This window comes from Mobula hypostoma, chromosome 3, assembly GCF_963921235.1.
Source record: "Mobula hypostoma chromosome 3, sMobHyp1.1, whole genome shotgun sequence".
Taxonomy (NCBI): Eukaryota; Metazoa; Chordata; class Chondrichthyes; order Myliobatiformes; family Myliobatidae; genus Mobula; species Mobula hypostoma.
In genome coordinates this window covers 169,082,817-169,110,182 of record NC_086099.1, presented here as the reverse complement: position 1 = coordinate 169,110,182, position 27,366 = coordinate 169,082,817, and the positions used below count along the sequence as shown (strand labels likewise).

The window sequence follows — 27,366 nt, the reverse complement described above, 5'->3', positions numbered from 1 at the left end:
GGCAGGGTTCTTTCCACTGACTAACTTCTCTGCCCTTGGTAAATTTATCTTCATCGCCGGCTGCCAGTGGATTGGGAACTTAAGTGTTTAGACCATTGATAGCTTTGGCAACACGGAAGAATCAGAATTATTATTTTTCTTTGAGTTGTGGCTGAGTTTCTATTCTAAGAATACCTTGTACATTCAGTAAATCAGCTCCGCAAAGTCCTGGTCATTTTCCTCAAACTTGTTCCAGTATATTCTGGATGAGAAGCCAAGAATCTCTCCAAACATTCTAATTATATTGTTCTGATATGGTGGGACCTCTGCAGCTTCTGTCTGCTGGGGTGTTGTCAGGTTATCTATGAAGCACTATCTCAGAAGATCTATCTTTCTACCTTCAGCTTTGACTTTCTAGTGACAATCTTTGACTTTTTTTGGGGCAACACTTCTGTTGCCACATTGCATTGAGCTCTTTGCTGACAGACAACAGATTCGATGGTGGCCAGTTCAATTGTCACCACACAAGTCTCAGTGCAGGTGATGCAGATATCTTTAAGGTCTTTCACTTGAGCAATGACAAAACGTAATAGGCTCTGGTACAATGAGGCCTTGTGTTTGTCACTCTAATTAATTAATTTTTCAGGGACACGTTCTGTCAAGAAAACTCCAATGGAGTTAGCTTTCTCTACGTCCTCACTGCCTTCACTGCATTTTCCATGAGAAACATCCAGGAGAAACTGTTTATCCTCCTCAGGAATGTGGGCTAAGGATTCTTCAAGGTGGTGACATCATTCTCCATCTTTAGAACTTAAAGACATAAGAAACATAAGTAGAAGATGGCCATATTTCTGGACAAACTATATATCTCTTGATGTCAAGTTTATTTAGACTCCAGACTGCTAATGAATTGTATATGGTGGCATATTTGTACTTCGATAATAAACTTACACTGTAATAACTGTGCTGAGGTTTAAGGACCATTATGTGCTAACTATAAGAATGGCACTCATGGGTAACATCAGCACATTGCAGGTAGTACATTATACACATTGTATTGCTACTGGTAATAGGGACTAATTTTAATGTTATCATCATTGTTATAGCCAGAGGTGGTAATGGGAACAAGCTCCCACTACCTATTAAATGCTCCCAGAGGCATGTGCCTCAAATAACCTCTGACAACCAAGTCCAGTTCCTGACCTTCACACGTGGCTTAGCTACTAAGCCCAGCGGAACCACTCCTCCTGACAGGAGAAGGGGTAAAAGGTGGGTTACTAGTGCCTTAAAACCAGTTGCTTCGGGCAAATGGGGCTCATCAGCCATGGTTGGCAGCTGATCTAGGAGAAGGAAATCTTTGATCTCAATCCTCCGCTGCCTGGCAGCTATACCTATTTATGGCAGAGGCTTCGGGAGTAAACCCTGGGGAAAATTCTGGAGCTGTAGTCCATAAGGCAGTCCTACATTGAGTTCAATGTTGACTGTCAACTCTCATGACACTGCTGGTACCAAACTGTATCGGTCTCTGTCGTTCCTTTGGGTTCAACAGATGCGTGGAGAGGGGGAGCTTGCTACATGGGCAACAGCTTGCTCTCCATATCGTACAGCCCAGGCTTGTGTGTCATTTAGACAGCTGGGATGCAATCTCCAAGGTCAACTCTGACGGACGGACCATTCAGAGATCAACAAAATGAAAAATCACACTTAGAACTTTATTGCCAGCCACTTCAATCTTATTCATTTTGTGTAATGGCCAAGGTTAAAATGACTGTGCTATTGTTTCGATTCATTCAAAGTTTGCCATGGAATCAACAACCATTGACACTTGACTTGTGAGTATAGCTTGATTCCTTGAGTCGAAGTATAGTTGCTAAATGTGTAGAAGCACAGATGGCAGATAAGTAAGTGTATGTCCAGTGGGAGACATGCATCATTAAAATGATCCCTTCAGCTCTGGGGATCAGAGACACGACTTCAGAAAGATACATTATCCAAGTCATCCCTAGATGATATAATATTCTTTTAAATGTACTTTTTTGGGATTTCAAATAAGAGATTATACTTGCACTAATGCACTTAGATCTTGAAGCCACGATATTATGAAATGTTCATCTCTAAGATCTAGAGCAGTGATGCCTCTTTTGGAATGCTAGAAATTCCCCAGAGCACAAATCACTGATGTGAGTTGTGCCAAACACCATATTGTTCAGGGAGCTTGGTTCTTGGTTCTTGAGTGTTTTAGTTAACGACCCTGTTTGGCCTTGCATTTATTGTTTTCTTTTCCCTTTAACATTGTTCCCATTAAAGTCTGTGACCTATTGGCCCGCTTCAGTGTTTTCAGTTCACACTTGGGCCATATCCAAACCAGGTGACAGCAAGTCTCGACCACACAAAGATGGACCCATCAGAGAGAGAGCAGCTGACCTTGGCCATGAGATTCATTGGTCAGAGCGTTGGAATTCCTATGTATGAACTCTTGTTTCTGTCTCCAGCGTGACAGAAGGATCTTGCTAAATAATGGACCCAGCAAAGTTTGAACAGTGATGCTTTGACATTGGTGGCTTGAGGAGAGGGTACCTTTATTCTCAATGCATGTCCTGACTCTACATTCTGGGAGTCCCGAGTCTACATACTGAGTTTCTCTCATCTACATTGTGTTTCTCTGGTATCCATTCCAATCTTTTCAATTCACAAATACCCAGGTTAACAGCTTTGTGGTCCCGTGATTCAGGCCTGCATAACAAATGAGTGCTTCAAGCAAGCTTATCAATTGATTCAACAAATCAGCATTCAAGTCAATAGTGTAAATTCTGGAAGAACCCTACTCCAAAAGTTGATTCCTGGCTGGAATGTGCAAATACACAAGTAAAGTAACCCTATCAAGAGTATTTTTAACTACTTTATGAAAGTCATGGTACAAACTGGGAAAATTGAACTTTCATGTAGCAAATTAAACAGATCTACAGAGAATCAGCTTGCTTAGCGATGAAAGAAACCCATCTATGCTGTCTTGATCTGTAAAATTGAGAGTATATCCTAATTGCCTCTGGAAAAAATTGTGAAAGATAAAATATTGTGAACAAGATTTGAAAAGGCTCCTTCTCTAGGTTTCAAGTTTCATGTTTTCAAGGTTTCCCAAGGACTTTTCTCTATGTTCCCAAGGTTTTTATTTTTCCGATTGTTTCCAAGGCTTATTCAATGTGTTTAGGGTTTCTCAATGTTCTCCCCATCTCGAGGCTCCCAAGCCTCCCTCCCATCCTTGCCTGAGGTTTCATGATCTCAGCCTGTTGGGGTTCCCAGGTTTCTCAGGATTCCCGGTCTTTCAGTCAGTTGGGGTTCGCAGGTCTCTCAGTCTCTCTGGATCCTGAGTCTTCCTGCCGCTCGAGTTCCCCATGCCTCCATCTCAAGTTTCCCAGGTCTCTCGAGTTTTTAGGTCTTCCTGGGCCATCAGGTGCCAGCTATAGGGTGGGGGGGGTCCTATAGTGACTTCTTCAGGCCTGTTCAGGGCATCAGAGAGCATTGCGCTCTGAGATTTTTAGAGCACCTTAATTGGTTAATTGTTGCTTAACAACAGTTATTAAGGGTTCCTTGTATTTTTCCTGAGTAACTCGCTCTTCTGTATTGTGGTTTCCTGGTGCCTTCTGTTTAAGTTTGTTAAGTATTTTGATAGGCTCAGATTCTGTGTTAGTTTTATTCTTGAAGCAGATGCCCAATTAGCTCCAATCGGAGGGTCCTCATTTTGAGAATGATTCATCTCGCGGTGTCACTTGATTGAGCTACCTCTGTAAAAGCCCTTGTTTTTGTCTCTACATGGAGCACTTTGGCTCCGATATTGGCGGGGCACACTATGGCACTTATCTACCAGCATCACTGAAGGACATCTTGGACAAGTCGCTCATTCGGGACTTCCAATGGACACAGGTCTGTGGCGCATCAGGGACTGCACCTAGAGAGGGGGGCCCTGTCACAACCACAAATTCAGCAGCGCAGTAGATACGGCAATTGCACTCATGAATATGCACGTCAGCTAATTATTTCATTGTGATATTATTTAACTCCATTCATTCCGTCATAGTATTAGTCAAGACTTGGACATAGCTACACTTCGCTGCCTGCATTCCACTTTGCCTGAGAAATTGGGCTGTCGAGTCAACTGACTCTGAAAACTAGTGGTATTCATTTCATTCTTAGTGTTCTGTTCGGCCTCAGTGTAGGCTTCGTTTTCCATTTGAGTGTTTTAGTTAACGGTCCTGTTTGGCCTTGCGTTGATTGTTTTCTTTTTCTTTTAACATTGTTCCCATTAAAGTCTGTGAAATATTGACCTGCTTCAGTGTCTGTCACTCCGCACCTGGGCCATATCCGAACCTGGTGACACTTGCCTGCCAAGCACGAGTAAACAACAAAACTGCATGACTTTGCTAGGGTTGAAGTTTGCCTACAGATACAGGATACTGCAGTTATTTAGTGATGAGTTTTAGCCTCTGATAAAGCTGCAGATACGAGATCTCTGAAATAAATCATACAATTCTGGAGAGACTGAATAGATCAAGTAACATCTTTGAAAATTGAATTAGTTTTAAATTTTTAGTTGAAGACCTTTTCACAGAAATGGGAAAGAAAGAAAACAAATTAGGACCAGGATATTTTCAAAGCTGGTGTAGAAGCCCTCCTTGGCGTCATCTACGGTTTCCAGGATTGGGTCATGTGTTTTGATGATGTAAGTGTGTTAATTCCATGTTAAAGTGATTAAAGGGTCATCAACAAATTGCTAATTCTGTACTTCATGATAATGAAACTCATTCCATGAAATGTCATTCTTCTTCCTGTTTGTTCCCTTCAGAAGACGGTGTATCCATAGCTTTGTCCTTTACATTAGTCTCATGCTGCCTTGTTATTTTTCACTAAGTGTGGCAAAGTTGATGTTGAAGTATCAGAGTTCCTGACCATTGGTATCAAATGAGCATTCAATTCATTGCTGTTGGTTATTCCTTTATCAGAAGAAGCACAAAGGGGAAAATTGCTATCTATTAGTGAAGGTGTGCTCAATTTATCCAGTCAAATATCTCCCAGAAATTTCAGTAAGGGGTCACTAACTCTGAACAATGCAGATGTAGCAATCTCTGGCTAATATGTTTTCCTGGATGAGTCAGTGCATGAATCATTACAGTATGTCCAAGCTTCTCTTTGGAAGAGAGAGCAATAGCTTTAGTGAAACATTTGAGAACCTGAGGATTTGACAGGGGAGATGATGAGAGGGAAAATCTAATACTCACAGCATAGTTTCAGGATAAAAGAGCACCTCATTAAATCTGAGATAATTTTATTTTTTTTCTCATCTTGATTGACACCATCAAAGAAAACAGACTGCAAAATTTCAACAGTGAAGTAGTGGATATTCATGAGAGTAATGATGTCCTGAGTTTAGACTTTCTAGTTGACTTTGAAAATAACACCTCACATTCACTGTTTTAAAAACAAAGGCATTTCTTCCCTCTTCAGTTTACCCTGCAGGGACATGGTGGATTAGGGGTATAGATGGTAAGGATTTTATATTGTGTTCCTGGCACATTCCCAATATTTTACAGAATGGACACACAGGAAGTTTGAAAAGACATTTGTCCACACCCATGCTTACACCTAAAATCTCCTGATCTCAATCTTAAATGAGAAGATAGCTGGAGAGCTTCCAACAGTTGGAGAAGAAGATAAAGGCATTTATGTTTTCTTTCTAAAATAAAGACAATATTTCACTGGTACTTCAGAAGTCTAGTTCCCATTCAGCAACCAGCCAGTTTCTGCTGATCAAGAAAACCTTATGGCCAGAGAAGGCAGATGATATCTGGCTTGGTATAATCCTGCATGGTGTTCACGTGGTATTTGATCATTAAACATAAATCCCAGGTCATGCAAAGCTGAACTGCATGACACAATCAAATTATCCACAAATTGAAATTATCACAGTGCATTTCTTACTATCCCTAGACCCTGAAAAATATTGTGTTTTGTTTCACAAGGTAAAATATGAAATACAGCAATCAAAGAATGCTTGGAAAGTAATAGAAACATTTGAAGATATATACAAGTAAATTCAATGAAAGTGCCATATATGCAAGAAAATTCTAATTAAGGTATCCTCACAATTTTATGGGATTTTATAATATTTAACAAGATGAATCGGCATATAGGAAGGAGTATAAAAACCTGGCTGAAAGCTGTCACAATAACAAACTCGCTTAACGTGAGCAAAACCAAAGAGCTGGTTATTGACTACAGGAGGAGGAAACCAGAGATCAATGTGCCTGTACTCATCAGGGAACCAGAGGTGGAGAGGGTAAGCAACTTGAAATTCCTCAGTGTTATCATTTCTGAGGATGTGTACTGGGACCAGCACATAAGTTCTATTACAAAGAAGGCATGGCAATGCCTTTACTTTCTTAGATGTTTGCTCGGATTCAGCATGCCATCTAACAAACCTCCATAGGTGCACAGTGCAGTGTATCCTGACTGGTGTCGATACACCAATGCACAAGAATGGGTAAGCCCAGTTCATCACAGGGAAATCCGTCCTCACCGTTCAGCATATCTACAAGGAGCGCTGCCACAAGAAAGAAGTATCTATTATCAAGGACGCCCACCATACTGGTCATATTCTCTTCTCACTGCTCCATTGGGAGGGAGGTACAGGAGCCTTCGGTCCCACAGCACTAGGTTCAGGAACAGCTGTTAGCCTTCAACATTCGGGCTCCTGAACCAGAGTGCATAATTTCACTCACCTCAACCCTGAACTGATTCCACAACTTGTGGACTCACTTTCAAGGACTGCAACTCATGTTCTCCGTAAGATTTACTTATTTGTTTGTTTGTTTGTTTATTTATCATTTTTTTTGTATTTGCACAGTGCCACTTTTTGCACAATGTTGTTTGTACACCTTTGTGTGCAGATTTTTTTTCCATTGATTCTATTGTGTTTCTTTGTATCTACTGTAAAAGCCTGCATGAAAATGAATCTCAGGGTGGTATACGGTGACATATATGTACTTAGGTAATAAATTTACTTTGAACTTTGAAGTTACATAAATAATAGTTTAAGCTAGAATCAAATCTAATTCATTCATTGACTCTCACTGCTGACATTTGGCTTCAGAAGTGAGACCTGGTCACAAGAGAACACTGTCAAAGTGCGATGCTATTGGGTTTGCTGTCTGTGACGTTCTGAACTCAAGCAAAAATCTTAAGCCCTTTCTGATATAGATAGCTATGGGTACCCTCAGCTAAAGGGAGGTTATACTATGGGTACCCTCACTAAAGGGAGGTTATACACTTACTATTCAAATGCTGATCACTTCCCTGTTTATCCTCCATGGTGAGTTTAACTATGAACAGCCACTATTTGAGTGGTGCCCCCCCCCCGCCACTGAGATACTTCCAGCTAACAAAGTACTTAAAAAGCACAATTCATTTATTTTTAGTGATACATGTCTATATTTAGATACAACTATTAAGACACATTTAAAACTCACAGAGGGTTATTATCTTATAAAAGTTTTCTAAATTGCAACCGATTTCTAAGACACAAAGGATTTCCAAAACACAGGTACAATTCCAATAAGCTAAAAAGACATACCAGTGAGTTGCTGACAGACAAGCTGTCCATCGCAGAAATTGAATGCGGAGGAATGGAATCTAGTTCACCCCATCTTTCTGTCATTCTTCCTGTTGTGTCTTGACCATTCTTAACTAGTCTGACTGCTCTCTTACATTTATACTGCTTATTGCAGGCTAATTAACATAATCCCATGGTTTTACACTGCATCTCTTCAGCAGCCAGCCCTTTGCTGTGGGCCAGCAGTCTGTGCTTTATAGACAGTGTTGTTTGTTTGTAAAACTGTCCTTTTAATTTCAGATTGACTTTTGCTTGCAATTTACATTAAAAACTCAAGACTACCTTGGAGGTCCCACTCTTCTGCCTCTTCACTAACTCACTGCACACACCTCTTGCCCCTTCCTATCTGTGTCATTGGTGCTATTATGCATGACAGCCTCTGGCTACTTACCCTTCTTCTTGAGAATCTTTTGTAGCTGCGTTGAGACATCCTGGAGCTTAACACCTGGGAGACAGCACACCATCCTGACTTCTCTTTCACTGCCACAGAGTCAGCCACTGGCCTGGTTGCTCCTGCTGTGTCCTGATAGAATACCCTCCCCCAGCAGTAGCCAAAGGGGTATACTTGTTGCTAAGGGTAAAGGCCACAGAGGAGCCCTGCACTGACTGCTTTCTCCCCTGCTTACATCTCCTGGTGGTCAGCCGTCTACTACCTGAACCCTACATTCTGGGTGCAACCACCTCAGTAAAAGGCTCCTCTATGAAATTTTCAGCCTTCCGGATTGTCCTGAGTGCATCCAGCTCCAGCTCCAGTTCCTTGACCTTGTCAGTCAGGAGCTGAAGTTGGATGCACATCCTGCATCAGGGAGACCATTAGATATCCTGAAACCCCACATCTCACAGGAGCAGCATTACACTGGCTGAACCACCATCTTCCTACAGTCATTATACCTCCAACTTATCCAACTTACATTCTAGCCTGTGCTGTTGAGCCAAAGCCTCACCACTCTAACACTGTGCACTCCAACAATGGCTGCTTTGCTGAAACCTTGCTCCTTTTTATTAGCCACCATGGTCCAACCAGCAGGGATGATGGAAGAACAGCAATGGCTGGAGTTTCTGGGAACAACTTGGAAGGCATGGGATAGATACATCACAAAGGTAAAGAAGTATTCTAAGAGGAGAATGAGGCAACCGTAGTTGACAAAGGAAATCAATGTAGCAAAAAAATAGTGGGAAGTTGAGGATTGGAAAGCTTTTAAAAACCAACAGAAGGCAACTAGGAAAACCATAGGGAAAGAAATGATGAAATATGGAGGAAAGCTAGCGAATAATATAAAAGAAGATACAAAAAGTTTTATATAGGTAGATAGATATACAGATCTTGTATACAAAGGGAAAAAGAGAGATGCTAAAGTGGATTTTGGATGGCTGTAAAATGACACTGGAGAAGTAGTAATGGGGGACAAAAAACAGAGGACAAACTTAGTAAGTATTTTCGCCAGTCTTCACTGTGGAAGACACTAGAACTGTGTCAGAAATTGAGAATCAGTGGGTAGAAGAAGTGAGTGTAGTTGCTCTTACCAAGGAGAAGGTACTTGGGAAGCTGGAAGTGTCAAAATGGGGGGTGGACCCAAATGCAAGACACATCTTGTGAAGTTAATTAAATTGAGTTTATTGTTTGATACATAGAAACATAGAAAACAGGTGCAGGAGTAGGCCATTCGGCCCTTTGAGCTTGTACCACCATTCATTATGATCATGGCTGATCATCCAACTCAGAACCCTGTACCAGCCTTCCCTCCATACCCCCTGATACCTTTAGCCTCAAGGGCCATATCTAACTCCCTCTTAAATATAACCAATGAACTGGCCTCAATTGTTTCCTGTGGCAGAGAATTCCACAGATTCACCACTCTCTGTGTGAAGAAGTTTTTCCTAATCTCGGTCTTAAAAGGCTTCCCCTTTATTCTCAAACTGTGACCCCCTCGTTCTGGACTTCTCCAACATCGGGAACAATCTTCCTGCATCTAGCCTGTCCAATCCCTTTAGGATTTTATATGTTTCAATAAGATCAGCAGAAGCAGGAATAGCGAACTGGACAGGGACTCAGGACTACGACTAGGCTGGGACTAAGGGTCTGGGCTTGGACTCAGAATCGGATCCCAGAACTAGAGGAGACATGAAGTGGCTACGGTATGGACTCCGAGCCAGAGACTGGACAAGGACCCAGTACCTGGGTCTTGCCTCGGGCTCAGACCCCAGAACCAGGCAAGGACATGACATGGGCTAGGGACAGGAGGAACATGGGAACACAGAGCCTTGGTCTCGGGAGAGCAGGTACATGGAACCATGGACACATACACAGAACACAAAGCTGGGACCCCTCCTTGGGTACAGGACATAGGGCCGGGATTCAAACACAGAACAGAGCTGGGACTCCTCCTTGGGTACAGGACATAGGGCCAGGACTTGACTCGGAACTTGGATGCCGCCAGGGCCAGGACTTGACTCGGAACTTGGATGCCGCCACGTAGTGGCGAGCTCTCGACTCAGCCCGGGAACAGTAGACAGCGGTTCTTATTCCCTCCGGCAGGTTAACTGACCTCGGTGAGGAAACCTTGCAGGCTCGCTTTGGCAAGGTAACTTGACAGGGTTGCTCCAGTGAGGAAAGACGAATTACCGGCACTCACTTCGGGCGGAGACAAGGCTTGCTCCGGCCAGATGACATTGGCACGCCGTACCTTTGGTGACTTTGCAGACGCTCTCGTGCCAAACGGCTGAAAGCCAGAGACCATAAACTACCGGTTCAACCGAGAGTAAATTGCCTCCAATCACCAAGTCCGAGGGACACGGGAAAACAGGGAATCAACGGTCCAGATTGTAACATAAACAAAGTAAATTCAATCCCGATCTGGACCATGACAGAAAAGTCTGGACCAGATAGACTACACCTCAGTGTTCTGAACGAGGTACCCGAAGAAATTATGGAGGCATTATTGACGATCTTTCAAGAATCTTAAATTCTGGAATGTTTCAGAAGGACTGCAAAATTGCAGATGTCACTTCGCTCTTTAAGAAAGGGGGGGCAGAAAAAAGGAAATTATAGGCTAAATAGCGTTGACTTCTGTGGTTGGGAAGATGTTGAAGTCCATTGCTAATGATGAGGTTTTGAGATTCTTGGCGGCGTTTGATAAAGTAAGCCTAAGTCAACATGGTTTCCTTCAGGGAAATCTTGCCTGAAAAATCTGACCGAATTCTTTAAAGAAATAGCAGGCAGGAAAGAGAAAGGAGAGTCAGAGGATGTCGTATACCTGGATATTCAGATGGTCTTTGACAAGTTGCTGCATTGAGGCTGCTTAACAAGATAAGTGCCCCTGGTATTACAGGAAAGATACTCACATGGCTAGAAGATTGGCTGACTGGTAGGAGGCAAAGATTCAGAATAAAGGGGGCCTACACTGGTTGGCTACTGGTGAACAGTCCAGTTCTACAGGAGTTGATTTTGGGACCGCTTCTTTACACATTGTGCATATGTCAATGATTTGGATGATACAATTGATGGCTTTGGGGCCAAGTTTACAGATGATACAAACATAGGCAGAGGGGCAGCTAGTATTGAAGAAGCAGTGAGTCCATTGAAGGATTTGGACAGATTAGGAGAATGGGCAAAGAAGTGGCAGATGGAATACAGTGTAGGGAAGTGTATCTTCATGTACTTTGGTGGAAGAAACAAAAGTGTAAACTATTTTCTAAACAGGGAGAAGATTTGAAAATCAGAGGTGCAAGGGAATTCCCTAAACAATAACTTGCAGGTTGAGTTAGTTGGTAAGGAAGGCAATGTTAGCATTCATTTCGAGAGGACAGAATATAAGATCAAGGGTGTGAATCTGCAACTTTATAAGGAATTGGTCAGTCTACACTTGGAGTATTGTGAGTGGTTTTGGGCCCCTTATCTAAGAAAAGATGTGCTGGCATTAAAGAGGGTCCAGAGCAGGTTCATGAGGATGATTCCAGGAATAGCAGGATTAGCGGATGAGGAGTGTTTGATTGTTCAGGGCCTGTACTCACTGGAATTTAGAAGAATGAGGGGGGATCTCATTGAAAATTATAAAATGTTGAAAGGCCTAGGTAGAGTGGGTGTGGAAAAGATGTTTTCTATAGTGGATGTCTAGGACCAGAGGGCATAACCTCAGAAAAGAGGGATGTTCATTTAGAACAGAAATGGAAAGGAATTTATTTAGCTAGAATGTGGTGAATCTGTGGAGTTCTTTGCCAAGTCCGGCTATGGAGGCCAAGTCATTGAGAATATTTGACTATATTTAAAGTGGAGGTTGATAGGTTCTTGATTAGTCAGGGTGTCAGAGGTTACAGGGAGAAGACAAGGGAATGGGGTTGAGAGGAATAATAAATCAGCCATGATGGAATGATGGAGCAGACTTGATGGGCCGAGTTGCCTAATTCTGCTCCTTTGTCTTATGGCAGTGTAATATATCACTGGCATGTCTTTCCCACCATCAGTAATACCTACAGAAAGCTCTGCCTCAGGAAGATAACATCCATCACCAAAGATCCCCACCATTCATGCCATACCCTTTCACCGGTACCATGTGGCAGGAGAAGTTCCACACCACCAGATTCATGAATAGCTACTTGATAGAGGTTCTTGAATCAACCAGCACAACAGCTTAGCAACACTCTGACCACTTTAATCTCTTGCACAATAAATAACTTTGTGTTTTTCAGGTTTTAATTGTATTCTTGTGATTTTGTTCTTTTTTAAAAATTGTTGATAATCTACGATTTATGTTTTTTCTTGAACATGCTGTATGTGTGTTATGTTCCCATGATGTTGCTGCAAGTATTTTTTTGCTGCACCTGTGCATACATGGACTTATGCATATAATAATAAAATGGATTTTGAATTTGAGTCAACAATTGAGAGCAAACTCGATCGACTGACTGGCCTCCATCAATGCCATTTATAATCTGTCAGACGGAACAATTTCTATGAACATCAGAAATAGGAGTAAGCCCTAACAATCCATGAGCCTGTTGTGCTAGTGAATAAATTCACGGTGGAATAAAACCATGCTTCACAGCAGACACCTTAAATTACATGGAGATTTATCTACAGGTGAAACCCATATTATGAGGGGAGGGTTGTTGTACTAGAAAATGGTCTATATCATAACTTTCTGTAACGCAAAGTTGTAAAACCAGCATATGTCTCAAGAAATGAGAAACGAAAATAGTAATATTTGTGTTTATTTATTTAGTATAAATTCCATGAGAATGTATTTATTCTGTTTTTTGGGGTAGTGATTTGTGAATTCTGTAAGGGTGAATTTCTGTAATTAAATAATGTAATACAGAGTTCACCTGCGTAACTGAGCCAAGATCTCAGGAGTCATGTAGATGATACCTTTTTTGTGCATAATTGGTAAATCGACCAAAATCCTGTCCTCCGTGACACAGATAAAACTGTCACAGTTCCCTGGGCTATGTCATTTTAACAAGATACAATTTCTGTGCCCAAGTCTTTGCTCATCAAAATTGCATTCTGTATGTAATCAAACCTTAAATATAAACATAAATACACCTAAATCACAAATTAGTAATGATTATTGTCAAAGCAGTGGTTGCATAATGTATCTTGTTATTATACAGTGTCACCATTACTGTTTTCTTGGTACAATGGTACCTAAAATAAGGCAAGGATAAAAAATTTAGTAGATTTATTGAAAGTATAAATTGGCAACAAACTGATAAATGCACATATGCAGGGTGATGACATGAAACTTCTAAAACTACTTCTTTTTGAGCAGCAAGGCATTTTAATTGGATAAATAATTGCATTACTGGAACTGCATTATAGTCTTTCCAATACCTTTTGATAGCATACCTAACAAAGAATAATTTTCTTTTTGGGGCATTCTTTTTTGATCAGTTATTTGATTTCTTACCATTTTTCTTGTAAAACATGATGTCTCCTTTGAATTCTGTCTTTTCATCCAAACCTTTGTCGATCTGAAGAATTATCTGCTCATTTGTTTCAGCACCATATAAAAACTTGCAGCTGCAACTTTTCTGCATAACTTCAGTGCGAGCAAATCCAGTGAGTTCACAGAAGCCATCTGAGCAGTAAACTATAGGGAACCCCTTTGCCACTTGAGCATTTGCAAGGATAAAATTACTATCTAGAAAAGAACAGAGATAAGAAAGTAGATTAGAAATGGTAGGTCTTTGACATTGCCGTGTTGGCCTCTGCATAGTTAACTGCTTCAAAACTGTGAGTTAACATACTACTTTAGGAGCTTAGAAAGATAGTATTGTTTGATGAAAAAAGACTATGGCTAATGAAGGCCACACATTTATAGTGAGGAAGGCAGAGTTAACTTGATCACCCTAATAAAAGGTCATTGACTTGAAATGTTAACTCTGTTACCCGAGCTGCTTAATTATTCTCTTTTGAGTTTCCAGCAATTACAGCATTTTGTTTTATGTGACTATCCATCTGGATTAACTTCTACTATCCTGCTAGTTCCACGCCATAACAATATTAATTGTTGCCTAATTGTTGAAACTAATCCCTCTGCAACAGGATGAGGAATCCGACAGGTAAATCTCGAAGTCTGAACCACTGGCCCAGAGTCTCCTAATATTTCAGAAGCTACTACACCTCATTGCTGAAGAAAATTAGACATAGGATATCCTTCAGGAATCCAGTGAAATCATTGTTTTGTGTCAACAATCAACACAGTCTGAGAATTGTACTAGGGACACCATGCTTGCAGTGCCAATGTAGAACTCCCACAACTCACTAACCCTAACCGTATATCTTTGGAATGTGGGAGGAAACAGGAGCACCTGGAGGTAAACTACATGGTTAGAGGAAGAATGTACAAACTCCTTGTACACAGCAGTAGGAAATGATTGCTGCTGATGTAAAGCAATTTCACTATCTACTACACCAACATGCAGCACCCATCCACCCCCACCCCATTCTGCCATCCTGCTATGTTAAATTGGGCATTAGACTCTTTAGCTAAATTGTTTTGCATCATTATGATAGATGTTTTGTAAACTGCCCAAACCTTAGTGCCACCTTGGACATTGACATTTCTCAGTATTTATTGCTTATTTATTTACATTATTAATTTTTTTTCTCTTCCTTTTTGTATTTACACAATTTGTTTTTATTTTGCACATTTTTTTTTGTCTGCCCTGTGGGATTTGGTCTTTCATTGATTACATTGTGTTTCCTGTATTTATTGTGATTGTCTGAATCATCTATTGTATTATTCTTAAAAGTATAAAATCTCAGTGTACACTGACTCAGACAGATTCTGTTGAGATTGCCTACTTCTCGAGATGGATAATGACCTTTTCCATCTCCCAGATTTAGAATCCATGTGGTTTAAGCACAGTTGCAAGAGTCAAGTTTCAAATTATACAAAATGTGACAATATATCTAAATTTTATTTTACTAAAACCAAATCTAATTTGATTGGATAATTAAGTTGCATTTGCCACATGTGTGAAAATGTATTTATGAACAATTACTGTATCATCTTTTCCAGTTAATAACACAGCAACTTTTAAAATAACATTGTTTTACCTTTTGAAAGCTCAGAATAAAGGAGAAACATACATATTTTCCCATTCTCTGAGGCATAATTTTGAGACATCTGACATCTAAATTCTGCAACCCTTTATTTCCCCTCTAAACTTTCCCTTCTGAATTCCCGCAGCCCTCGGCTGAGATCAAAATAATGCTGATGCCTCTGTGAGAGCCATTTCAAAAAGGGAAAGTCGAGCAAAACTCCTCAGCCAAATGTCTTGGGAGAAGATTGATTTTAAAAAAATCTTCTCTCTTAAAATGACTGAGATGAGAGCAATCAAACGTTTATTAAGCCCTGCTTTGACATATTTGTTTATTATATAGTGAGAGGATAACTATATTTCCATTTTAAAGGATGCATTCTTTAATCAGATTAAAAATTCTCAGCAAGCCTCGAAGAAATTTTGTCGTAATGAATTTTACTGCTGTAAATAGCAGCCTAATTTCTGAAAAAAAAATTAAGATTTTGTCATCACAAATTCCAAGAAAGGGATTATTTTTCAGGTAGATACCTAAACCTCTGTCCAGAATTTAAAATAAAACTCATTTGTAACTGATGCAGAATTTCTAAGTAGTAATTAGATTGCATTTAATAGTTCAGTGTCAATATCATCAAAACCAACAATAGGTCAATAATTTGCAAACATCCCACACAAAAGCAGGGCAGCAAAGTTAGTAATAGCCAATGATTCCTTCAGTATCCCAGGGGGATACAGCACAGGCAACAAAGTTAGTAATGGCCAAAGAGTCCTCCAGTATCACAGGGGGATACAGAACAGGCAACAAATTTAGTAATGGCCAGCAATTCCTTCAGTATTACGGGGATACAGCAGAGAAACAGATACACCACCTGAGTCGATGCTGACCATCAATTGTCATTTACACGTTTCCTACATTAATCCTAGCTGGTCACAGGCAGAATGAGCAAACTCCACATAGACAGCACCTGTGGTCAGGTTTGAATCTGGGTCTCTGGAACTGAGGGACAGCAGCTTTACTAGCCTAGCTACTCGCATTTGTATCAGAGATTGTCAGCCACTTCTGACGGTGGTGCAATAACCAGTGCAGGAAGGACATCATGGGAAAATATGAAAATGTCTGTTTTGCAGGAAAAATTTTTAAAAAAGAAACATGGAATCCAAAAATAAATAATTTAATGCAGAGGAATCTGGTTGTCTCATCACATGATTCACAAAAAGTTAGTTTGTCAGTGCATCAAGCTGAAAAATGGAGGGATTTATGGGAGGGAAGGGTTAGATTGATCTTGGAGTAGGTTAAATCGTCAGCACAATATTGTGGGCTGAATGGCCTACACTGTACTGCACTGTTCTATGTTGTAGTACAATATTATTGTATATTTTAATGGAAGTGAATAAAAGAGTTGAAGGGTTATGCTCATGTTGCAAAAAGTATTGGCGAGATTACATTTGAAGTGTCTACTCAATATCTAAAGACCAGGCGTCTCCTTATTTAAGGATGATAATGTGTTGCAAGCAGCTCAGAAATTGTTTGCTAGACTAATACCCAGAATGGAATCTCAATGAAACCTATTGAATATTAAAAAGCCTGAATAGAGTGGAGAGGATATTTCCTACTCTGGGTGAGTCTAGGACCAGAGTGTACAGCTTCATAATACAAGGAGATCCCTTTAGAACAGAGATAAGGAGGAGGTCTTTAGCCAGAGGATGGTGAATCTGTGGAATACATTGCCACAGACAGCTGTGGAGGCCAAATCATCGGGTCTATTTAAAGCGGAGGTTAATAGGTTCTTGTTTAGTAAAGAGGACAAAGGTAATGTGAAGAAGGCAGGAGAAAAGAGTTAAGAGAGATCATAAAACAGCCATATTAAATGGTGAAATAGACACAATGGGCCAAATAGTCTAATTCTGCTTTTATATCTTATGGTCTAATGAGATGAAGAAGACTAGGCTTGTATCAGGAATTTTGAAAAGTGAAAGGTGACATGATTGTTTGAAGGATATTCACTTTCCAGGAATCAAGAGGTTTAATGCTAAACTCAGCTTTCTAGCACAGCTGCTTGACCTTTCCAAAGGGTCAGAATTGTTAGTAATAAAGTTAAACTTTTAACAAATATTCTTTGCTCAGATTTTTAATGTAAACAAGAATCAGTCCCTTGTTCTGAATGTAAATTGCAAGTAGTAATCAGTTTGAAGTTGGAGGCACAGCTATGCGAAGGAATGCGACCAGGAGACTTGGCTCCATTAGCCAACACAAGACAATGGGGTTATGTCACTTGGCCTATCAAACATGGCTACAAGTTGGATGTTTAGGTGCTCAGGGTGTCAGCCCTCAAAGCATTAATTGTAGACTTTTGGAATTTCTATCGTCAGAAGCATTTAAGACCATCTGTGTGAGTTATTTTGTCCCAGCAAAAGTATCTGGAAAATATCACATGCAGGTGATATCATCTGTAGAAACAGTATAAATATCAGAAGCATTGAGAATTGACTAGGAAAGACAAATGAAAGAAAGATAGTACTACAGAAAGAAGTTCGAGAATTCATTCCTCATCTTTTGGTTTCTGAGACCGACGATTTGTTCATTTGCAACTTTTTGGTATGTTCTGCTGACTCATAAGAATTGTACCTGTGTTTGGAATACCTTGGTACTTTGTAAATCTTCTGTAATTCAGAAATGTTTTATAAATTAGAAATCCTCTGTGAGTGCTTAGTGTGTGTTAAGAATTATTAATCTGAATTTAAATGTGTATCATTAAAAATAAAATAACTGTGTTTAAACTACTTTGTTAGCTAGACATTTCTCCTCCTTGGTAGGAATAGGTAACTCATCATTCAAGTAGTGGATATCGGCAACTAAATGTCACTGCAGAGGCTAGACAGAGAAGTAAATTAATCCTTGAAACGTAGGTGGATGCAGTACAGCCTCTCTGTAATGAGGGTACTCATAATATCTATATCAGATGGGGCTTAAAATCCTCTTCTGAGTTTAGGGCTTTGAAGACAGGAAACCCAATACCATCACAGTTGAAATACATTAATCTGAAAATGCTTTACTCTGACAAGGCTGTATGTGTATGTGGAAAAGATATTTTCTGCTAGCGAGAGTCTAGAATAAAATGTCACGGTTTAAAAACAAGGGGTCATCAGTTTAATACTGTACTGTTGAGATTAACTTTTTTTTTGTTCTCTCAGAAGGTCTTGAGTATTTTGAATCTTCCTCTAAGACATGGAAGCAGAATATTTGAGTATTTTTATGATAGCAATTTCCTAAATAAGGGCCAAGTGAAAGGTGGCATAAAAATGCATTTACAATCAGTCTGGCAAAAATCATATATGATTGAGGGGCTAAGTGAACTGCTCTTAAACCATAAGACCATAAGACATAGGAGCAGATTTGGGCCACTTGGCCCATCATGTCTACTGAGCCATTCCATCATAGCACATTAATTATCCATCAAAACCTCATTCTCCAGCCTGCTTCCCATAACCTTTGACTTCCTGACTAATCAAGAACTGTCAGCCTCAGCTTTGATTAGACTCAGTGACTTTCCCTCCACAGCTGTGTGTGGCAAAAAAATTCCATAGATTCACCACCATCCGGCTAAAGAAATACCATCCTAAATAGATATCCTTCTATTGTGAGACTGTTCCCTCTGGCTCACAACTCATCCGCAACAGGAAATATCCTCTCCATATCCACTCTGTCTAGGCCTTTCAACATTCGATAGGTTTCAATGAAATCCAAACACACCCCCACCCCCACATTCTTCTAAACCCTAGTGAGTACAGGCCCAGAACCATCAAACACCGGTTAAAACTTTTATTCCCAGACTCACTCTCGTGATCCTTCTCTGGACTGTCTCCAATCTCCAATGCCAGCACAGCTTAGGTAAGGGGCACAGACCTACTCATAATAGCCCAAGTATGGTCTGGCTATTGCCTTATTATGCCTCAGCATCACAGCCTTGCTCTTATATTCTAATCCTCTCAAAATGAATGCTAACATTGCATGTGCCTTCCTTACCACTGACTCAACATGCAAGTTAACCTTTAGGGAATCCTGCGCAAGGACTCCCAAATCCCTTTGCACCTCTGTTTTGAAAATAGCCTACACCTTTATTCCTTCTACCAAAGTGTAAGACTATATACTACACTATATTCCACCTGCCACTTCTATGCCCATTTCCCCAATCTGTCTAAGTCCTTCAACCCATTCCATAAATCCATAAGATCACAAGATATAGGAGCAGAATTAGGCTATTTGGCTCATCGAGACTGCTGTGCCATTTCATCATGGCTGATCCAATTTTCCTGTAAGCTCCAGTCTCCTGCCTTCTCCCTATATCCCTTCACGCCCTGACTAATCAAGAATCTATCAATCTCAACCTCAAGCTCAAGTATACATAAAGACCCATGGCTCCACAGCTGCCTGTGGGCGAGAATTCCACAGATGCACCACTCTCTCAATAAAGAAATTCTTCCTCATCTCTGATCTAAAGGGACACCCCTCTATTCTGAGGCTTGTCCTCTGGTCTTAGACGCTCTTATCATCGGAAGTTCCTCTCCACATCCACTTTGTAAGGGGCTCTCACAATTTGATAGTTTTCAATGAGGTCACCCCTCATTCTTTTGAACTCTAGTGGATAAAGGCCTAGAGCCATCAAATGCTCTTCATATGACAAGCCATTCAATCCTAGAATCATTTTTGTGAACCTATTTTGAGCCCTCTCCAGTTTCAGCACATCCTTTCTAAGATAAACCTGCTCATAATACTTCAAGTGAGGCCTCACCAGTGCTTTATAAGTTCTCAACATTACAACTTTGTTTTTATATTCTAATCTTCTTGAAATGAATGTTAACACCACATTTGCTGTCCTCATAATAGATTAAATCTCTAGGGAATCCTACAGAATGAGTCCAACTCCCCTTGTGCTTCAGTTTTTTCGTATTTTCTCTCCATTTAGAAAATAGTCGAATCTTTCATTTCTTCTCCAATAGTGTATGGCGATACACTTCCCAACATTGTATTGCACCTACCATTTCTTTGCCCATTCTCCTAATCTTTTTAAGTCCTTATGTAGCCACTCAACTTCCTCAAAACTACTTGCCCCTCCACCTATGTTCATATCATCTGCAAACTTTGCAACAAAGCTATCAATTCCATCATCCAAATTATTGACATATAACATAAAAAGAATTGGTCCTAACAAGGACTCTTGTGGAACACCATTAGTCGCCAACTGCTAACCAGAAAAAAGCTTCATTTATTCCCACTCTTTGCCTCCTGCCAATCAGTCACTGCTTTTTCCGTGCTGGAATCTTTCCTGTAATACTATGGGCTCGTAGCTTGTTTAGCAGCCTCATATGTGGCACCTTGTCAAAGGCCTTCTGAAAATCCAAGTACACAACATCAACCAATTTTCCTTTGTCTAGCTTGCCTGTTATTCTTTTAAAGAATTCCAACAGATTTGTCAGGCAAGATTTTCCCTTGAGGAAACCATGCTGACTACGGCCTTTTTATCATGTGCCTCCAAGTACCCTGAGATGTCATCCTTAGAAATTAACCAACATCATCCCAACCACTGAGATCAGACTAACTGACCAATAAATTCCTTTCTTCTGCTTCCCTCCCTTCCTGACATTTACAATTTTCTAGTCATCCAGAGCCATTGCAGAAACTTGTGATTCTAGAAAGATCATAACTAATACCTTCACAATCTCTTCAGCCACCTCTTTCAGAACCTGGTGTGGACACCTTCTGGTCCAGGTGACTTATCTTCTTCCAGCCCTTTTAGTTTCCCCAAGAATCTTCTCTCTAGTAATGGTAACTCATGAACACTTCATGATCCCTGACACTTGGAACTTCCACCATACAGCTAGTACCTTCCACAGTGAAGACTGATGCAAAATACTTATTCAGTTTATCCACCATTTCCTTGTCTCCTATTACTACCTCTCCAGCATCATTTTCCAGCAGTCCAATATTCACTCTTGCCTCTCTTTTACACTTTAGTATCTGAAGAAGTTTTTGGTATCCTCGTTAATATTACTGGCTAGTTTACTTTCATTTTCTATCTTTCCCTTCTTAATAACTTCTGTTGGTTTTTAAAGGCTTCACAATTCTCTAACTTCCCACTAATGTTTGCTGTATTATGTGCCCTCTTTTTTGCTTTGACTTCTCTTGTTAACCACTGTTGTGTCATCTTTCCTTTAGAATACTTCTTCCACTTTGAGATGTATGCATCCTGTACCTTCCAAATTGCTTCCAGAAATTCCAGATGTTGCTGCTCTGCTGTTACCCCTGCCAGTGTTCTTGGCCCAAATCTCTAATTTGGGTAACTCCTCTCTCATGCGTCTGAAATTCCCTTTTTCCATTGTAATACTGATGCATCTGACCTCAGCTTCTCATTCTCAAATTTCAGCATGAATTTGATCATATTATGATCACTCAGGTTTCTTTTACCTTACTCTAATCAATTCTGGTTCAATGCACGACACCCAATCCAGAATAGCTGACTCCCTTGTCGGCTTAACCACAAGCTGCTCTAAAAAGCCATCTCATAGGCACATTGGAAATTTCCCATCCAAGTATCCAGCACCAATCTGATTTTCCCAATCTACCTGCATAGTGAAATTCCCCATGACTATTGTAATATAACTTTTTGCTGTGCATTTTTGAGGATTTTTTTGAGGATGTGACTAAACACATTGATGAAGGAAGAGCAGTGGATGAAGTGTATGTGGATCTCAGCAAAGCATTTGGTAAGGTACCCCATGCAAGGCTTATTGAGAAAATAAGGAGGCATAGGATCCAAGGGGACATTGCTTTGTGGATCTAGAATTGGCTTGCTCACAGAAGGCAAAGAGTGGTTGTAGATGGGTCATATTCTGCATGGGGGTCGGGGACCAGTGGTGTGCCTCAGGGATCTGTTCTGGGACCCCTACTCTTTGTGATTTTTATAAATGACCTGGATGAGGAAGTGGAGGGATGAGTTAGTAAGTTTGCTGATGACACAAAGGTTGGAGGTGTTGTGGATAGTGTGGAGGGCTGTCAGAGGTTACAGCGGGACATTGATAGGATGCAAAACTGGGCTAAGAAGTGGCAGACAGAGTTCAACCCAGATAAGTGTGAAGTGGTTCATCTTGGTAGGTCAAATATGAAGGCAGAATATAGTATTAATGGTAAGACTCTTGGCAGTGTGGAGGATCAGAGAGATCTTGGGGTCCAAGTCCATAGTATGCTCAAAGCAGCTGCGCAGGTTGACTCTGCGGTTAAGAAGGCATTCATCATGGCCTTCATCAATCGTGGAACTGAATTTAGGAGCCGAGAGGTAATGTTGCAGCTATATAGGACCCTGGTCAGACCCCACTTGGAGTACTGTGCTCAGTTCTGGTCGCCTCACTACAGGATGGATGTGGTAGCCATAGAAAGGGTGCAGAGGGGATTTACAAGGATGTTGCCTGGATTAGGGAACATGCCTTATGAGAATAGGTTGAGCGAACTCAACCTTTTCTCCTTGGAGCGACGGAGGATGAGAGGTGACCTGATAGAGATGTATAAGATGATGAGAGGCATTGATCGTGTGGATACTCAGAGACTTTTTCCCAGGGCTGAAATGGTTGCCACAAGAGGACACAAATTTAAGGTGCTGGGGAGTAGGTACAGAGGAGATGTCAGCGTTAAGTTTTTTACTCAGAGAGTGGTGAGTGCATGGAATGGGCTGCCAGCAACAGTGGTGGAGGTGGATACGAAGGGTCTTTTAAGAGACTTTTGGAAAGGTACATGGAGCTTAGAAAAATAGAGGACTATGGTTAAGCCTAGTAATTTCTAAGGTAGGGACATGTTCGGCACAACTTCGTGGGCTGAAGGGCCAGTATTGTGCTGTAGGTTTTCTATGTTTCTATTTTCTATCTCCCTTTGTAATTTGTGGACCTCATCCTTATTACTGTTTGAGGATCTGTATACAAGTCCCATCAGGATCTTGCAATTCCTTAGCTCTATCCACAATGATTAAGCATTGTCGAACCCTATATGACCTCTTTCCAATTATTTGATTTCACTTATTAACCAACAGAGTAATGCTGCTCCCTCTGCCTTCCTGCCTGTCTTTTCAATACAATATGTATCTTTGGACATGAAGCTCCCAGCTATAATCATCTTTCAGCCATGATTCAGTGATACCTACATCATCAAACCTACGAATTTGCAACTGTTGCTATAAGTTCATCTACCTTACTCAGTATACCGCACACATGCAAATATAACACCTTCAATCCTGTATTCACTCTTTTCAATTTTGCCACCTTTTACTTCGTAATTCATCCTGTTGCATGTAATTTTTCCCTGTCAACAGCCTCTCCTCACTACACCTTGCCCCCGCTTGTAAACCAGCTACCTTATCTTCAGCACTGTTATCTTCCTTTCCTATGATCCTATGATAATTCCAGTATTGACGTATATGCGGCTCAGGGCACTAGTCACAAGATGCTCAACATTTTAATTCTTAACGTTGTTTAAGGTCTTACTAGCATCTGCCCCCATAACCTCTCCACTAACTGCTCTGGAACTGTGGTTTGCATCCCCTTGCAACTCTATTTTAAACCCCACCAAGCAACATTAATAAATTTTCCCACAAGGAAATTAGTCCCCTCCAGTTCAGATGCAATTCGTCCCATCTGTACAGGATGGTTCCTCAACACTAAGTGCCCCTCCACCTATATTTATATCACCTGCAAACCTGCCCACAATACCATCAATTCAGTCATCCAAATCATTGACATGTATCAGGAAAACAAGTGGTTCCAATACCATCTCTTATGGCACACCACTTGTCACCAGCAGCCAACCAGTATAGGCCCCCTTTAGTTTGACTCTTTGCCTCCTGCCAATCAGCAAATCTTCTACACAAGCTAGTATCTTCCCCATAATACCATGAGCTTTTATCTTGTTAAGCAACCTCATGTGCGACGACTCGTCAAAGATCTTCTGAAAACCCAAGTAAATATATCATTGACTAACATTTGTCTATTCTGCCTGTTATTTCCTCAAAGCGTTCCAACAGATTTGTCATGTAAGATTTCCCCTTAAGGAAACCATGCTGACTTGGTCTACTTTATCATGTACTTTCAAGTTCCCCAGAACCTCATCCTTAATAATGGACTCCAATATCTTCCCAACCAGTGAGATCAGGCTAACTGGTCTAGAGTTTCTTTTCTTCTGCCTCTCTCCCTTCTTAAAGAATGGAGTGATATTTGCAATTTTCCAGCCCTCGAGAACCATTCCAGAATCTAGTGATTCTTGAAAGATCATCACTAATGCCTCCTCAGTCTCTTCAGCCACTTCTTTCAGAATCCCAGGATGTAGTCCACCTGCTCCAGGTTACTTATCTACCTTCAGACATTTTAGCTTCCTAAGCACATTCTCCTTAGTAATATAATAGCAACTACACTCACTTCTTCTACCTACTGACACTCTCGAATTTCTGGCATAATGCTCGTGCCTTCCACAGTGAAGACTGACACAAAACATTTAATCAAGTTTGACCACCATTTCTTTGTGCCCAATAATTTCTCAATAAGTTTTCCTATATTATAATCCCTCTCTTTTTGTTATTAAGCTGTCTTTAACTTCCCTTGTCAACCACGGTTGCCTTATCTTCCCTTTAGAATACTTCATCTTTGATAGATGTATCTATCCTGTGCCTCCAGAAACTCCAGCCACTGCCGTTCTGCTGTCATCCTGCTAGTGATCCCCTCCAGTAAAATTTGGCCAGCTCCTCTCTCATGCCTCTGTAATTCTCCTTACTCCACTGCAATACTGATACATCTGCTTTTATCTTCTCCTTCTTAAACTGCAATGTGAATTCTATCAGATTACGATCATTTCCTCTTAGTGGTTCCTTTCTTTACTTTAAGCTCCCTAATCAAATCTTGTTCATTACCCAGTCAAGAATTGCCTTTCCCCCCATGGGCTCAAGCACAACATACTCCAAAAAAGCTATCTCATTGGCATTCTGCAAATTCTCTCTCTTGTAATCCAGCACCAACCTAATTTTCCCAATCTACCTGCACATTGAAATCCCCCACGACCATCATGAAACTGCCTTTATTACTTACCCTTTCTTCTTCCCATTCAATTTTATATCCCACATCCTGGCTACTGTTTGGAGCTTGTACATAACTCCCATTTGGGCTATTTTACCCTTGCAACTTCTTAACTCTACCCACATGAATTCTACATCTTCCGATCCTATGGCACTTCTTTCTAAGGACTTGATCTCATTTTTTTTTTACCAACAGAGCCACCCACCCCCTCTGCCTACCCACCCCCTCTGCCTGCCCACTCACCTGTCCTACTCTTGTCCATTATTTGCACAATTGCTTGTCTAAAAACAATGCTTGGACAGCAAATAATTGTTATCAAAGCTCATGTATGAAGAAAGCAAATTTTGGTGAGAAACCCAGGGGAGACTAACCCTTCAGAATTTAAAATAAAACATTGCCCATGTGATCTTCTGGATTATTTAAATTGTTTAAAGGGCACCAGAGTGAGAATTCCCAGAATATATTTTCCTGTTATTGGTGCCAGGCTTTTTCACCTTTACATGTCCTTGGGTTGAGATGTGGGTGAGCCTCAGAGAAGTATTTAGTCACGATTTCTAGCACTCATGCTGTGCCACTAGCTGTGTTAACTGACTGGTCTTATCCTGCCTATCAAATGTACATGATCATACAAAGCAAAATGTTTAACAAAAGGGGAAAATTGAAGCTCATGATATACATACAAAAGAGACTGCAGGTGCTAGAAATCTGAAGCAACAATAAAGATGCCTGAGGAACTCAGATTAGTAAATAGCATCGGTAAAGGGAAACGGACGGCTGGTCTTTCAATTTGTGACACTTCATCTGGACAAGGATGAAGGGTCTTGATCTGAAACATCAACCATGCATTTCCCTCCATTCTCTGAGCTCCTCCAGCATCTTTTTGTGATGCTCATGATACAGATAGCAGCTACTCTAACCAATAAACAAATTAATTCATACATATTCTACAAAATCTTAAGGCAATGAGCTGCTTGAAATGCACAATCAGTGCTTGAAAGGGAGGTGTTTGGAATCAGCCAGTGCTTTCCAAATATTCAGAGACAAGTTCAAAAATCCCTTCCTATCTTATCTGATCACCAAACCAATGGTGCAGCACATGTGAAGAGTCAGGAATAGAAAGTCAAAGACTATGAGTTAATTAGAATTTCCAGAACTGGGAAATAACTGCTGCTCACTAAGTGCTGCTGACAGGAATAAACATAGGAGGGATCCTGACAACATTACTCAGTGTGGCTGACACGACTCATGTAACAAGGTTGGTATTCAGCGTACTTTGAGTTGAACCAGAAATTCAGCAGCTCAATAGCAAATAATTGTTAAAAAAAGTGATTTCCCAGGTCAAATATGGGTGATCAATCAGTGGTCTTGCCAGTGTGACTCAAATCTTGATAACAATAAAAAAAAGCAAATTATTCACAACGTCTGCACACAGAAATGACCAGCACTTCTTGTAAAATAGGGGAACTAAGTATTCTAAGGAAATCTAAGACACATAAACAACATATTCAAATGTATCAGGATTCAGAGCTATTGGGTCAAAATCTTATTCTGAAGAAGGGTCCAAAAAGAAAACTAACTGCAATAATGCTGCTGGTACTTTGGAATATTTCAAAGACTTTGATTTATTTTTGATTTCTAGAATCTGCAGGTTTATTTTTGATTTTCAAAATTGTTTTTTTTTAAATTTTATACAGTAGTATCTGTCAGATGGCAGGATTATTTTGACTTGAACAACAATGCCTTGACCAATAAAGGCAAGCTTGCCATTTGCCTTCTCAACCACCCTATCAACCGGCCCTTTCATGCCCCTTTACATTTGACCTCCCAAGATGTAACACTTCACATTATCCCATTGTATTCTTTGCCAGTGTTCTAGACTATCCACTACATCTCCAATCTTCGTATCATCTGCAAACTTACTAACCCACCCATTTACATTTTCATCCAGGTCTTTCATATGCATTACAAACAGCACAAGTCCCATTACAGATCCCAGCAGAACAACACTAATAACAAACCTCAAGCTAGGATAATTTCCTTTGACCGCTATACTCTTTCTTCTATGGGCAATCCAG

General features: G+C 40.5%; 1 protein-coding gene across 1 annotated transcript in view; it reads right to left on the bottom strand.

Annotated features, from left to right (window-relative positions):
- Positions 1-27,366, bottom strand: part of kcnh8 (potassium voltage-gated channel, subfamily H (eag-related), member 8) — a 460,036-nt gene that overhangs the window by 266,556 nt on the left and 166,114 nt on the right. The window contains exon 2 of the mRNA XM_063042495.1: positions 13,549-13,782. Within this exon, the coding sequence (XP_062898565.1) occupies positions 13,549-13,782 (234 nt within the window). The remainder of the gene's footprint in view (positions 1-13,548; positions 13,783-27,366) is intronic.